Genomic DNA, 15,418 nt, shown 5'->3' with positions numbered 1-15,418 from the left:
TAAATAAAAAATGTTCAATAACCCAAAAAGAGTTTATTGAAATAATTGATTTCATCTTCAACTCAAGTTATTTCTCTTTCGAAGGTGAATACTATAAACAACTTCTTGGTACACCAATGGGAGCTACTATTTCTCCTATTATAGCTCAATACGTAATGGATGATTTTTTTGAAAACATACTTCCTAAACTGAGTTTTGAAATTCCTTTTTTAAAAAAATACGTTGATGATGTCATTTGTGCAATACCTTATGACAAATCTCATGAAATTCTTGAGGTTGTCAATAGATATGATAAAAAATTACAATTCACTATCGAATTAGAAAATAATCAGACCCTTCCTTTTCTTGATACAAAAGTTATCCGTAAAACTAATAATTCTTTGATCACTGATTGGTATGTGAAACCTACTAATCCAGGAAGATATATCAATTACTACTCTTTTCATAAGAAATCAGTTAAAATCAATTTAATACTCTGTTTGAAAGAAAGAATAGAAGAATTAGTACACCCTTCCCTCAAGCAAAAAAATCTAAAACTTCTTAGAGACAAATTGATCGAAAATTCCTATCCTAGAAAACTTCTCAATAAAATAATTTTCAATACTGGCAGTAATACAAATTCCAATGTAATCAGCAGAAATGTATGTAATAATAATAGTTCACCTATCAATTTTTCTTACAAATCTATACCTAATCTTGGAAATTTATTTTCAAATATCATAAAAAAATTTCATAATGAACAAAATATCAAAATATGCCAAAAAAATATTAAAACTATAAAGAATTTGAATACCAAATTAAAAGATAAAACGGATGCTACCAAAAAGTCAAATGTGATTTATAACATTCCTTGTAACAATTGTAATTTGGATTATATTGGAGCAACATCTAGAATTCTTAGAGATAGAATAACTTCACGTAAAAGTGATATAAAGCTTAATAAGAAATCAGGTGCATTAGCGCAACATTCTATAGAAACAGGACATAAACCAAATTACTCTAATATCACAGTTTTACATACAGAAAAAAATATTTCCAAACGCCTTTTTCTTGAAATGGTTGAAATTAATAAGTCTTGTAATTGTATGAATAAGAGAACTGACATTCAGCTGTATATACAGTAACTTGCTGGAACTACACCAAAACTCATATTGATAATAATGAAAATTGTATCAATCAAGTCAAAAATTATCAAATCATCATGCCCATTGAAAATTGATATTTATATGAAGGTATGACAATTGTTAAACCAAAAAACTCCATTAATGTTTAACTTTTTTCGTCGATTTATATGTTCAATTAATTGTTTTTTACTCATTTTTACTGTAAGTATGATTTGTAATTTTATTCATTGGCAAAAAAATCCACAACTCAATAAATTATAGGCTCTGAAGAAGCTTCCCACTAGAAGTGAAAGCTTGGCAAAGTAAAGCAGAGTTTTTGATTTGTTGACTGAGAGACCCCGTTATTCCATTCTACTATATATATATATATATATATATATATATATATATATATATATATATATATATATATATATATGTGTGTGTGTACATATATATATATATATACATATATATATATATATATATATATATATATATATATATATATATATATATATATATATATGTACACACACACACACACATATATATATATATATATATATATATATATATACATATACATATATTAAATTAAAGATATTAACGAATGTACTTGATTTAAATCAGAAAGGATTACTATCGGACATAGCACTCAAAAAATGGGGCAAACCATATAAATTTTTTCGTTTCAAATTAATACTCTATACAGAGTTCAGCCTCTGCATTTTATTTAACCACGTTTACAAATATAGTAACAGTTAACCATGTTCGTTAAAACAGACTTCAGTATAACTCGAACTCTTTTTTCACATTTCCTTTCAAAGGTTAACAAATAATGCAAATAAGAAGTGAAAAAATATATTGAACAGTTGCATCTGTAATAAAATCAGTCTTTTTTACATAATTACATTTAGTAATTTCCTCAGGTAACCTTCTGTTATTGCAGGGGTTGAAAAATGTGTTCCAAAGTACAAATTTACAATATTTAACGATTATAAGTGTTCCTGTGATTCTGTCTTGACAATTGTTTGACATCCTAGTTTTTGTTAGTTTTCTCGTTAGGAGCCTCAGTAGTACTTGTTGCTGGTACTTGCCCGATGCATCTAGCATTCACAGGCCAATCACAACTAAGTACCTTTGGATTAAATTGCAGCATACCTGGACAATACATGAGATATTTTTCACCATTGGAGCACTTGTAAAAAGCATTACACCACTTTTCATGAGCTAACAGAGTAGATTCCTCATAGGGATCTGATTTATGTGGACATTTGTTTGGAAAATTAGGAACAACCAAGTCCATATAAGTCACTATTGCTTCTGAATTACTTTCAGCAGATCTGATTGGTTTTATTCCATCCCATTCATTCTCAGTATTTGTTGGTTCATTAAAACTATAAAATCTTTCCTCTTCTTCATCTCGACTAATTTCTTGAGAAGCACAAGCTACATTGTAACTGTCATCACAGTTTTCCAGTTGAGGGTTAAATAGTTTTCTGTTGGGACACGTCTTCAATACTTTGATTCCGTAAACACACCTGTAATACAGTTTGCAATTTGTTTCATGGGGGAGATTCTTATCTTCGTCCCAGCATTGTTTTGGAGCTTTCGCTTCTGAAAAATTAAGAAAGCCTGTTGAGGTAATTTTGTTCACTATTTTTAAAATTTTAATTATTATATTGAAGACAACATTCCATAGATAAATAGATCGATGGATAGATAGTAATTTATTTTCAAGGGGCATTAAATACCCAACTACAAGAAATGCTAAATTCTAGTATAATAAGCATGCAACTTAGAAAAATAATTAATAATTGATTATTATTAACTGAATTACAAATATGCGAAATAACGGTTTATAAAAGAAAGAAAGTACATGAAAAATAAAAGAATACCAAGTCCTGTTTATGTGATAATTGTTATTAATATTATACTCTTGAAATTATGAATATAAATTCGAAAATAGGCCAAGAGGTTACTAACTGATATTGATGGTTTTGTTAACATTTATTTATCAATTAACACTTTCCAAACAGAGCAAACTCTGAAATAAAGAAATGCAATATTGTTAAAATAACTATAAAAAAGTAATATCATTTATTTTTAACAGTTGATTATGTTTTGATTATAGAACTATAAACTATATTTTATTTTTCCTTAGTTTATTTTTTGGCTTTGTCTTTGTATAATTTTAAAAATGTGTTCAGTGATTAGCTGAAAATAACTTTATTCATTGATATGTAAATGAAATATTTTGGTTTTTCACTGCATATTGTCATGAAATTGTAATTGTAAACTAGGATTCGAGTATTTCTGCTTAAAAAATCTATTTGTTCAATTGCACCTATTCAATGTAACTTCTAATACAGAAGTTTCAATAGTAAGCAGTATCAAGAAACATTCATTTCTGGAAAATATGATTAGCAAAAGTTAATATTTACTTATATGCAAATTGATGACCTTATCTGACTGAACAACTGAATTTTCATAGTCAGTATAAATAATTGAATCAGATATCTATTTGTTGATGATTTTTTTATGCATATACATAATACGTTTTGTTCAACTTGCAAGGAGTAAAAGGGATTAATGTATGTTCTAAAATGCTTACCTAAAATAAAGCTGTTGTTCATAAGTGTACCAACAAAAATCAGGTAAATAATTGAATTCATGTTTATAAACTCACTGTTTTATGATATAATGATAATTTCAATCCTACCCAATTCTAACTAGGTCACTTTACAATCAAATGTAAGTCTACCAAGTAAAAACTAAGTGCCGTTGTGATGTGCTGCCTAATAACTGATTATCTGAAATTCTGTCTTATTTTATACTTTTATCATTTCCAATCACGTGTTTTTATTGCACCATTCAACAACAGTAAAATAAAATTCCTTGAAAAATTCCTTGAAAATTTCCTTGAAAATTTTTAATAATATTTCCATTTAATTAATTTACTTTGGAATTTATCTTAAATCTTCTGTGTATAAAAGATAACGTTTGCGTCTTTTTTTATTTGCATCATTCTGATTACAAAATGCCCTCGACCGCCATTGATTATGACTATTTCAATATTTCAGAGAACTTCCCAATCCATTGTGTACATACCAATTATACCAAAACTTTGTCAATGCTGTTCAAGGATGCAGCACAGCAGTTCGAAATTCTGAGACGGACCATGAGAGATTACTGAAAATGAGAGAAGCAGTGCAGAAATTGCCACCTCCACATTACAGGTAAATATATACTGTGACATCAGAAATATATTTTCCATAATTTTTAATAATATTATCTTTTTTCATCGAATGGATAAACTTTAAGACCATTTTTTAATGATTTAAAAATAAAAATAAGTTTCAATTTTTTTTTTTCACTGTTCAACAATGAGAATTCATTTTTTGAGTGAAATTAGATAAAAAGTACGTTCAAATATCGTTACTCCAGTGAAATACTTTTTATAAAAAATATTACATGAGATGCAAACTAACTTGCAGTCATACTAGCCATAGCATGTTGAAATGTAACGCACCCCGTCTTTCCATAGCTCACAAAAGTCTAAAAAACTTTTGAATATACTTGCAAGGGTTACTTGATGGATAGAAATTTGTGTTTTGTAGTGCAATCATGGCGAAAATGGTAAGGGTTTTCAGGTTATATAGGGTCTTTCACTAAGCGCTTCCTTTTTCAAATTTAAATAAAATAAAGTATGTGTGAGATATCATCGAAATTTTTTATTCGTTTGAAAGACCTATTTTTGTCATTATGTGTGGAATACAACATTGCTCAAATATCCGCCACGGCTTTTGTGGCGCATAAATCAGGCTGAATTTGACCGATGGCATGGATTATGTTGGATTTGAGGACCGCTATGGTTTGTGGCTTATTTACATACACCCGCAACTTCAGTAAACCCCACAAGAAAAAAGTCTAACGGTGACAAATCGCACATGAGATGAATATGCCCTCAAATTGCTCGTGCAGAATATCCAATGTGGCATGAGCTGTGTGGCACGTGGCGCCGTCCTGTTGGGACCGCATGTTGTTGGTATCCAGATTATCCAATTCAGGCCAAAAGAAGTTGGTAATCATCGACCTAAGAGTATAGTGCTCGCCATTGACAGTGATGGCCTGGTCAATATCGTTCTCGAATAAATATGTACCGAACGCCGTCAGCCCAAAATCCACACCAAACAGTGACTTTTTCGGGATGTATTGGACGCTCTTTGGATCTCATGTGGATTGGTATCATCCCAAATTCGACAATTTTGTTTGTTAACCTACCCATTCATGCAGTAATGGGCCTCACCGCTGAAGATGATTTTTCTATGAAAATTAGGGTCAGGTGTCAACTGCTCCAGAGTCCATTCAGCGAACACACATCGTTGTCTATGGTCATTTACCTTCAGTTCCTGCGTCAGTTGAATTTTGTACGGATGCAGGCCAAGGTCAAGTTCTTGTGAGCAACGCGAAATCGACTGCCTCGGATACTCCTGCACACTCTCACAGACAGTGGCGATATTTAGGCAAATCTTGCGTTTCGTCGACGTACGGATGTCGGTCGATCGTTTACTGAATTGGTGGACTCAAATGTATCCACCACATTGCGAATAGTACTCTGGGTAAGACATTATGGCGATCCTAAAATGGGTGAAGCGCGCGATACGTTGCCCGAACAGAAAACCCATTTCGATAAAACAATTTTATTATTTGCAAATGTTGTTGAATGCTTTATAAGTCCATGGTGATTTGGCAAAACAGACTGAATAATTGACAACTAATTTGATAGATGAAGCTTCTACAAGATGGCTGTTGTCATTTGTCAAAGTTCGGAAGTCCCTGTTGGAAGACCCTATACAAAAGAGGAGTCAATATGAAAAGTGTTCAATTTCATTTCTTTTGCATTTCTGATTGATTCGGCCGTTACTTGATGAAGATCCATAGTAACTTCAAAAACTTCACCTGACGATTTAATCTCCACAAACTTTATTTGAAAAATATATCACAACATGTTTCGCTAAAACATGTTGTGATATTGATTGACACGTACATAAGATGGCAGATCTAGATAAAATTTATTTCAAACATACCAAAGTTTATTCAATTACCTCCTTGACCAGATAATTTTCTCGAAAGAATTTATCTGGTTGAAGCTGGGATGATTCTGCAACCGTGTTAGAAATAACACGTTAAAAGGTAAGACCTCGTTAGTCCTTAGCTCGCACAAGTTTCTCAACTTCTGAGAGTTGTCGTTCGTATGGGGGCGACAGCTGATTAACGAAAAAACAGATTTTAAACAGATTTTTTTTAAACAGATATATTTTTCAAATAAAGTTTATCGAGATCAAATCGTCAGCTGTAGTTTTTGAAAGATCATTGATAGCTTGCTAGCAACTAATTCTTTCTATATTGATTCCATAATGTCTATCAAATAAGATGAAATTGATGGAAAAGCAATGTAAACACAATGTTTATAACTTGTTTGATTGATGACCTATTTATTTCGTAGAAATTCATATTGAATATATGATGAAGAAAATAACTTTTGTCTGATTTCTACTAAGTTCTTCGTTTGTTACGGTTTGTTAAACCATTCTCAATTCACTTGAGAATGGTTTATCAAACTGAAACCGATTGAAACAAACAAAAAACTTTTTAGAAATCAGAAAAAAGTTAATTTCTTTATCCCTATATACAATATTTATAAACATTTTGTTTGTAAATTTTCTCTGATGAATAAAATGAAATTATTGGAAGAAATCTTATTGACATATCATTTAAAGGTAAAAATACTGCAGTTTTTTACAATCTTTCATTACTGAACAAGTCATTTTCAGAAAAAAAAGTTATAGCTTTCAAAATGATAACCAATCATAGAGTAAGTGTTTACATTGCTTTTCCATTAATTTCATCTTATTTGATAGAAAAAATTCATGAATACGAAAAGTTACTAACTAACTAACCTAACCCTGTTAGGAATAACACGTTAAAAGGTAAGACCTCGTTAGTCCTTAGCTCGCACAAGTTTCTCAACTTCTGAGAGTTGTCGTTCGTGTGGGGGCGACAGGTGATTCACGGAAAAACAGATTTTTTTAAACAGTTAAACTTTTTGTTGTGAGGTACTAACTTTTTGGAATGAATTTCAGTTTGAGCAGGTCTTCTGTTGATCTGAATTTATTTTTTGATTATGAAACGTTCAAAACCCAAAAAAACTTAATATGCTTTTCGAACTTGGAGGCAATAGTAAATAAACCACAGTGTATATTGTTACTGACCTAGATACAGTCTACAAATAATACAGAAATAGTGTCTTATCACATTTCAAAAGCTTAGAGAGGAAAGTTTCGATATTAATGAAGATTCAAAAAATTATGCAGAACTTACCTTGATAGTAAAAGCCATTTGGCATGTAAAATATGTTGATAAACGCTGATTGTTGGAGAAGTTGCGGAATTCCGATGATTAAATATGATGAACTGAGATTTAGATGGGTTTGTCTGGAGCCTACATTTAATGAACCAATTATTTTTTGTTGTTGCAAGATATTCCAAATTGTTAGTCAGTTTGTCTTGTGTAATATTTCCTTGTTGGTGATAGTAAATATCAGAGCTGTATAAGTTATATAACAATGGTGAGAGGATTTGTTCTTGTTTCGTCAATTCGTGATTCGTCACCTGCCCCAAAATTTCTTGTTTTGTCACCTGTAACTCTTTGACCTTTTCACAGGTAATAATTTATTCCGCATTCGTCAACTGGGACTACTAGGGCCATAAAAGTCCGTAAACCTAAATTCTTTTTAATGCTTATTTACAATAATATTATATTAATCAATAATCTACACTAATATTATAAAGAGGAAAGATTTGATTTTTTGTTTGAAGAAGGCAAAGTTTCCCAATTTCTAGACTTTATTTGGAATCGAATTGTTTAAACCGTATTTAATTATTTTTAAAATAAAAATAAAAAAATGCATAATAGAAGCCTCTTAATCACTAGCGCAGGTGCAAAGATGAGGTGATGAAACAAGAACGCCTTAAGCAGGTATATTTTGCAGTTGACGAAACAAGAATAAAATGGGTCATAACAGGTAAAATTTCCCTAGGTGACGAAACACGAATTGACGAAACAAGAAACTACTGGTGAGAGCGGAAAACCCTGTAGAACTCCCTGCTCTGGAGTTAATTTGTCTGAAAAACTATTGAGTATTTTAACTCTCAGTTTTCTGTCAATTCGAAGATATACACATCAAATGTCATTCAAATATTTTTGATGTCATTGATATCAGTCAATTAAGAGAGAGTTAGTTTCATGAGATTTTTCAAAATTGTCTGCTAGAGTTTTTCGCATATACTTCGAACACTCTATTATTGTTTCACTGTCAATGTTGTATCACAAATAGATTCATCACTTCTTTTAGGCGTGTATGTCCCAATCTCAAACGTGTAATTGTAACCTCCTGCATTCGATTTATATATGAGTTTCTACATGGTAGTACTGAGTCCTTAATCTCAATTTTGAATTTGGTCTGTTCTATTGTACTTGCCAGATCTTCATTACTTTCTACTTGTATGATAATTTTACGTCACGGAGTACGGCCAGTTGATTTGGTGCAATATTCTGGTTGGAGGTTGTAGTTCATGCTAAGCTATTGATTGTTTTGTTGCTAATTATTTCAATTTGTAAGGGTATCCATGTAGTGTTATGTTTTTGAATTATAGTTGATGTAATTCTATTTTAATCAATTGTAGAATACTATGTCCAGGATATTGTTTTTTTAATCCTGATAATAGTCCTATAATTTTTATTTGTTTCTGAATATAAATCAATTTAATTATTACTTCAGGTTTTTTATTCTTTTTACAAATATAAAAAATAAATATTTTGAAATGAAATCTCAAAACATTCATCTTTCCCAGAGTACCTACCACCCTAGGTTCTGGTAAATGCCTACAAATGTATATGTTTTTTACAAATGTTATTTTATCTATATATATCTTTATATAGATAAAATTTATATATAACTATAAATACGCAAGTTCACCAGCATGATACGAGAAGTAAACATAACTTACATGTGACTAGGCAAACAAAAGCTTACAATATTAAAACTTTGGTGTTCAAGGGATTCATTGCTTACAACAGTTTGCCAGATGATATAAAGAAATCAGAAACTCTGCAACAGTTTAAAATAAAAATGATAAACCATTTACAGCAAAAGTAAAATCGTTGTATTGTATATCTATCAGGATTAATAATTTTTAGTATCAATACGAGTATTAATATATGTATCTTCTTACGGGATATGAGTGTATAGTGGGTAGTGGGATAGCATAACTTATTGGTTGCATATGTATGTTTGTATATGATTATTGTGGTATTTGGCTGTACGTGAATGGTATCAATATATGTATTTTCTTTCGGGCTATAAGTGTATATTGGGATAGCATTCTTATTGGTTCATATGTAGGATTGTATATGATTATTATGGTATTTGGCTATACTTGAATGGTTTTCTTTTAGCAAAACAATGGAAAATATAACTCGAAATGTAAATACCTAGTGTGTACGTTTAAATTTAAAACAAAACAAATATATTAATACTATCGAAGGAGCTGCTAATTACTATATATAAGATTATACTTTGTGAATGTAGATTAGGATTACCTATTTCAAATAAAGATTATTATATCTAGACTATGTGATCTTTTTTAATGTTTTTTCAATGTACTCAAATAACTCAAGCTAAATAAAGTCATTCAATTCAATTTTCCTTTTCTTAGTGCCTTAAATGCACTGAAGAAATTTTAATTGTTTGATTCAATTCAAAATTCCAATCTCATATATTTGAAATTTCTGCAAACTGATTGCTTGAAACTTTAAATCTACATTTTCATATCCCTCGAAATCGTTCCCTTGGAACATTTTGTATGAACGTCCTTGTCCAAGAATTATTACCATCGAAACAGTTTTTACTTCATTTTGATTGAATGAAAAATTCATATTTTGAAAGGTATTGCAAGTAGTACTAAAACCCTCATTGTTTTATCAAATTATTACTATATGAGGAATAAGTGATTCTCTTTTTCAAGAACATTGGAGTATCTTATGAGACACTTGGCTCGTGTGGCAAAGCACGGAACGAACACAGGGATGACGACAAGAAATGTTGCTATAGTATGGGCTCCAAATTTGCTAAGGTGTGAAGCTCTTGAAGTAGGAGGTGTAGCTGCGCTACAAGGTGTGGGCGTTCAGGTGAGTTCAAAAATTAAAGGGTATTCCAAATTAAGTCGGCACCATTGCCAACTTCGTTATTATTGATGCTGCGAATTCGGTTAAATGGGCAAACTAGTAGAATTTTTAATGGCTTTCTCGTTGCAGAAAAGAAAAAAAATAGTCGCGTTTTCAAAATATATCATAAAATGATATTTTTTCAAATGGAACACCCTATATTTTATCATGCACTTCGATTTGTAATAACATTCACAACAACAAAGCTCATATTACCTTTCTTCCTGAAGTTAAAATGAAGCGACTTATGTGGAAATATTTATTTCTTTCACTAGTACAAAAAAATTCTTTATTTTGGCTAATGAAGAGCTATAAAATATCGAGTAAATATTCAAAAACACCGCCTTCTTGTTGGACACATATTTGGGCCCTTCTCGTGACACTATGTGTTGCTTTCAACACAATTCGCCCATCAATTCTATTGATTGTAGTTTCAATAAATTTTTCAGTTCATCCACATTGTTATGTTTTATTCAAGAAAATAAAAATCTAGTGGTGTCATGTCTGGTGAACGAGGAGGCCACTTAACAGGACTGTTTGTAGCAATCCATCTGTTTCCAAAACAGTCTCACAACAATCTTTTAAGCCATTGACAGTTAAAATAATGTATGACATTGTCATGATATACTTGAGAATATTTAACAAATACTATTTCAACAAAGTTTCAAGGCAACTTGATTACTAATAATGATTCTGTTTTATCGAATCAAACACATTTTTTTCCAACCGCATTAAGCATTAATATGACGCTCCAATAGTTTATGTTCTGTATAAAAACGACTTCAATGTTATCATTATAGCACATATTTTGATACACATAATAAATACGGCTAGTGGAATGGCTTCAAAATGGAAATTATCATTTTGCAAATCAATACCAAATAACTCGGTGGTGTCAAGTGAGTGGTACAACATGATGATCACGGATTTCACAAGTTCAAATCCCAGCGCTATTTTTTCTTTTTGCTGTTAGTAACAAAATATTTTCATTTGTTAAGGTACCAAAATTGAGTGTTTGTTCATTTGCCAAAACAAAGAATTTTTTGTACTAGTGAAATAAATAAATATTTCCACATAAGTCGCTCATTGTCAACTTTAGGAGGGAAGGTGATATGAGCTTTGTTGTCGAGAATGTTTTTGCGAATCGAAATACATGAATAAAATATAGGGTGTTCCATTTACAAAAATATCATTTTATGAAGTATTTTGAAAACGCAACTGTTAATTATTTTTTTTGTTTTCGGCATCAAGAAGGCCATCAAAAATGCTACTAGTTTGTCCATTTAACCGAATTCATAGTATCGATAATAACGGAGTTGGCAATGGTGCCGAGTTAATTTGGAACACCCTGTATTTCCTTTTTTTTACAATGATTTGAAATAACTTTTTACTTTTCTAGTTGAATTAGATGAATCTAGTGTTAACAAGATTACGTTTATTTTTTATAAAAATTCAAAAGCATGCTATAAATCTCATTTGTTACAAATAAATAAATTTTCACTTCAAGGACAGTTCAGTCCAGAAATGCATTTGTAGTTGAGTCTAGCAATACATTTCTGGTTCAGCCTAGCACCACTGGTGAGACCTATGGCAGGTCGAAACAGCGGTGTCTGGTGTTGGATCATAAACGTGGATTTCAGGATGGATTTCTTCGGCGGTCGATGCCAAAGCTTGACTTTGCAACTGCTTGCCTTGGGTAGACTTGTTTATCTTTGATATTCGAGGATTGAGTTGTCTGTTTATCATCGGTTGTATTCCTGTTTTATTCAAAATACCTGACAACACTATATAACTTGATTGTGTGATAGTTCAGTTTCTAATAACATTTCCAGCAACATTTCAAACTTTACGAATGTGATAATTAATAACATAATTATTTGAAACAGAGATAAAAAAAATTATTATCTTTTCTTTTGAATCGTCCTGTTCAAATCAATTGCCAGAAAAATGTAGCAAACAAATGTCATCCCAAAGTTAAAACTGATTGAAGAATGTGTTCTTGATGGATTATTGACTGTTTTGTTGAAAATCATTTATATAAATAAGCTTAATTATAACATAAAACATTTTCAGGCAGTAGTCACGGAATTTTTGATTTGCTATGCTGATCTCATCTTTTGTGATCATCTACCAAGTTTAGACCATCCTTTAGTTATATCTGAAAACATGCTGATGAAAAAATGCCGACCAAACAGTCTAGCCATCTCGACACCTACGAAGTTGATAACCCTGGAAGAGGCTAGGAGCAAACATTTGCCAAATAAGACAGAAGAATGCAATTATATAGAAGTTGGTGGAGGACCGAAGAATCTACCTAAGAAATATCATACCATCTTGGAATTGCCCTCAGGTAAGTGATTCAGTTTATTTTTTAAAAAAGCTTGAAATCTGAAAGTAGACAAACGATTATAATTTTAAAAAAATTACAGAAAATTGAAAATTCATATCTGAAATAACTGATTATAAATATTTAAAAAGGAAGAACAATGAGAAAAGTTTTCAGGGGAACACTGATTGACTTATATAATCAGTATCTTTTTTCACAAATTCGTTTAGGATACATCTCTCAGCTATAGAACATCAGGGCCTAGACATATTTTCCTTCTTTGTCTAATCCATGGAAAAGGATTGATACAAGGCAAAACCTATTTTTATAAGATTGTTCTGTCTACCTCTTTTTGGTTCAGTGTGTTTCCCTATGTGTTTCGGTATTGGCAAACATGTACAAATTGATCATAAACCTACATTTTTTTGGTGCCATTTTAGTATGCTAAGCAATCGTACAATTGTAATGATTGTTTTTTTTTCAATCGGTAATTATATAAAACAATTATCAGAAAGAACCCGGTACACCATATATAACACGCCCTGCAGCGGGAGGTACCAGAATATATCTTCCGCATGAGGTGTCACCCTTGGAGGTGAAAGTTCTCCTGAATGATGCTTCATATTAAGATGCCCATGCTGAATGTATGTATAACTCTCAAGTCTTCTCACTATTACTAACGGAACCTTTGAGATACTGGGCGCCCTCTCGTCATAGAAAACCTTGTCATAGTAATGTGAAGCTCTGCCATAATGGACCTTCTTTCCTTTGCTACCTGTGGACCCTTTATAGACCACGAAGTAACCAAAAACAACTGGGTCTACAAAGGTCTCTCTGATATAAAGGATCAAGAGAAAACATTTCTTAGGTCTCCAGCTTTTGAGCCCAGTGTATCGAGGAGATAAAAGTTGATCAGACGACTCCAGCCATCCTCTCTATAACATCTGGTCAAGAACAGGAGCTTATCAGTTCTCCAACTCTTGAACAAAGCTAGGTGGCTCTAGGGGGTGCAGCCAGTAAGTGACTCATCACCTTCTCATGAGCAGATTATCTGAATCTGCCTTGCACCAAATTCTTGAGCAGCAAAAGCAGATTCTGCATCAGGAGCAGCGGAGACAATCTTCCCTTCAGCATCTTGAATAGGTTTATGCTCTAACGATGATTTACTTAAACCAAAAATATATATTTATTCAACTTCATTAATGTTGTCACCTTCAATATAGTCCCCATTAAATATTGAGCACTTGTACCAGTGCTTCTTTCATATCTCAAAACACTTCTTAAACTCGACCTTTGGGGGCTAGTCTTTTAGCTTTTTCAAGATCCATTCATTTAGTGTACTTCATCTCCTGAACACAACAACTTGCTTGGTGAAAGGCGGGTCGAGAAGAGTGTTGCAATTTTGGTGTTTGGGAACAGTACTTGTTTTGGATTCATTCTAAGCCAGTTCTACCTTTGTTTTAACAAATAAAAATTGCCGAGCTCTAAAAAACACGTCTAAGCTTAGCAGATGCCACAAAGTGAATAATGAATAAAACTGAAAATGATAATCATAAAAATTTGACAATCGGACTCTACAAACCCTTGAAATTGAAGATTTTTCGTTATTTTTTTAAAATACTTCGAATAGATACCCTCATGCCCGCAAAGTCCAGTCTTAATAGCTACAAACTACCCAAAAGGATCAGGTGAGCATCTCCTGGGTGGATGCATTTAGTACCCTGCAGCTATGGGAGAGTATCTCTCTAAAATGAGTCCCTAGCAACACATTTGTATTGCTTATCTTCTTGTCGAATGAAGTCACAGACCGACCGCCGATCAGATCCTCACAAGATCGAGGAAAATATACATCTGACAACCTTATAGGGGATCATTCTTCACTAGGAAATTCCGGACCGGATCAGATTTTCAGCGTTTGCCAGAGTCCCACTCCTGCCAACTGACCTGAAAAATCACTCACCAAATAAAGTAATCGACTTTCTTGAAAAACTGAATTTTTTAGTCAAGTTTGGATCGGTGTGAACCACAATAAACCCTCGCGGGTTGAATAAACCCACGCACTTTCAAAAATTTACGTTATACTGAGGTATTCATATGGAATCCAATGTGGACACCTAAATAATAGGTATGTTCCCAGTTGACTAATATGTATGTGTATTGTAATTTAAATCAAATGTTTGTACTGAACTTCTTAACGATCTTGATATTGTTGATGATCTCGATATAATTTTTTCAACCTTATGATTATCGTCTAATTCTCAAACTCCATCATGTAATGTAATTTGTTTTAATGAGTAAGTTGATTTGTTTTAATGAGTATGTCTTCGTATTTTTTATTTCTCAATTCATGACCACCATTAATTGTGGAATCTTAAGATGTATATAGCCTGATTTTAATTGCGCCATTTGTTTTGCCATGTCTATAAACCTTGTGTTTCTCAATACGAATAAAGATATTATTATTATTATTGGTTAGCGTAGATATTTTCTGTGACAGATATAAAGTATCTTTTTTTAGTTGTTTCTCTATCTGAAACAGTATTAAGAAAATCTGGAATTCAAATTCACTTTAACATTTCTCAAACAGGAATTGAAACACATTCAAAAGCTCTCTGTAATTTGATATCGAAAATGTTTTCTTTACTATCATTGGAATCTTAATTGAGTATTAATTTTAACAAGTAACACTAACTGGTCT

At 31.8% G+C, this 15,418-nt stretch overlaps 2 protein-coding genes across 5 annotated transcripts in view; one reads left to right on the top strand and one right to left on the bottom strand.

Annotated features, from left to right (window-relative positions):
- The window catches only part of CdGAPr (GTPase-activating protein CdGAPr), a 142,530-nt gene that overhangs the window by 117,631 nt on the left and 9,481 nt on the right, over window positions 1–15,418 (top strand). For all 4 annotated transcript variants that reach the window (XM_074185792.1, XM_074185793.1, XM_074185789.1 and 1 more), the window contains 3 exons: window positions 4,190–4,345; window positions 10,196–10,358; window positions 12,468–12,744. In XM_074185792.1, the coding sequence (XP_074041893.1) occupies window positions 4,190–4,345; window positions 10,196–10,358; window positions 12,468–12,744 (596 nt within the window). The remainder of the gene's footprint in view (window positions 1–4,189; window positions 4,346–10,195; window positions 10,359–12,467; window positions 12,745–15,418) is intronic.
- Window positions 1,952–3,928, bottom strand: LOC111504826 (peritrophin-1). Its single transcript, XM_023159532.2, has 2 exons — window positions 3,721–3,928; window positions 1,952–2,723 (listed from the first exon to the last, which is right to left on the bottom strand). The coding sequence occupies exons 1-2, from the start codon at window positions 3,779–3,781 to the stop codon at window positions 2,146–2,148; spliced, it is 639 nt and encodes a 212-aa protein (XP_023015300.2). The 5' UTR covers window positions 3,782–3,928; the 3' UTR covers window positions 1,952–2,145.

The sequence above is a fragment of the Leptinotarsa decemlineata genome, unplaced genomic scaffold (assembly GCF_025532065.1).
Source record: "Leptinotarsa decemlineata unplaced genomic scaffold, Ldec_3_MD MMD2_tig00078346_RagTag_RagTag, whole genome shotgun sequence".
Lineage (NCBI taxonomy): Eukaryota > Metazoa > Arthropoda > Insecta > Coleoptera > Chrysomelidae > Leptinotarsa > Leptinotarsa decemlineata.
The sequence above is the reverse complement of the archived record's forward strand: the minus strand, read 5'-3'. Positions and strand labels throughout refer to the sequence as shown.

Excerpts from the sequence above, each read along its gene's own strand:
- LOC111504826 (XM_023159532.2), bottom strand. The coding sequence starts at position 3,781 with ATGAATTCAATTATTTACCTGATTTTTGTTGGTACACTTATGAACAAC. Across the intron at positions 2,724-3,720 it reads GAACAACAGCTTTATTTTAG|AAGCGAAAGCTCCAAAACAA; the intron begins GTAAGCATTTTA and ends TTAATTTTTCAG.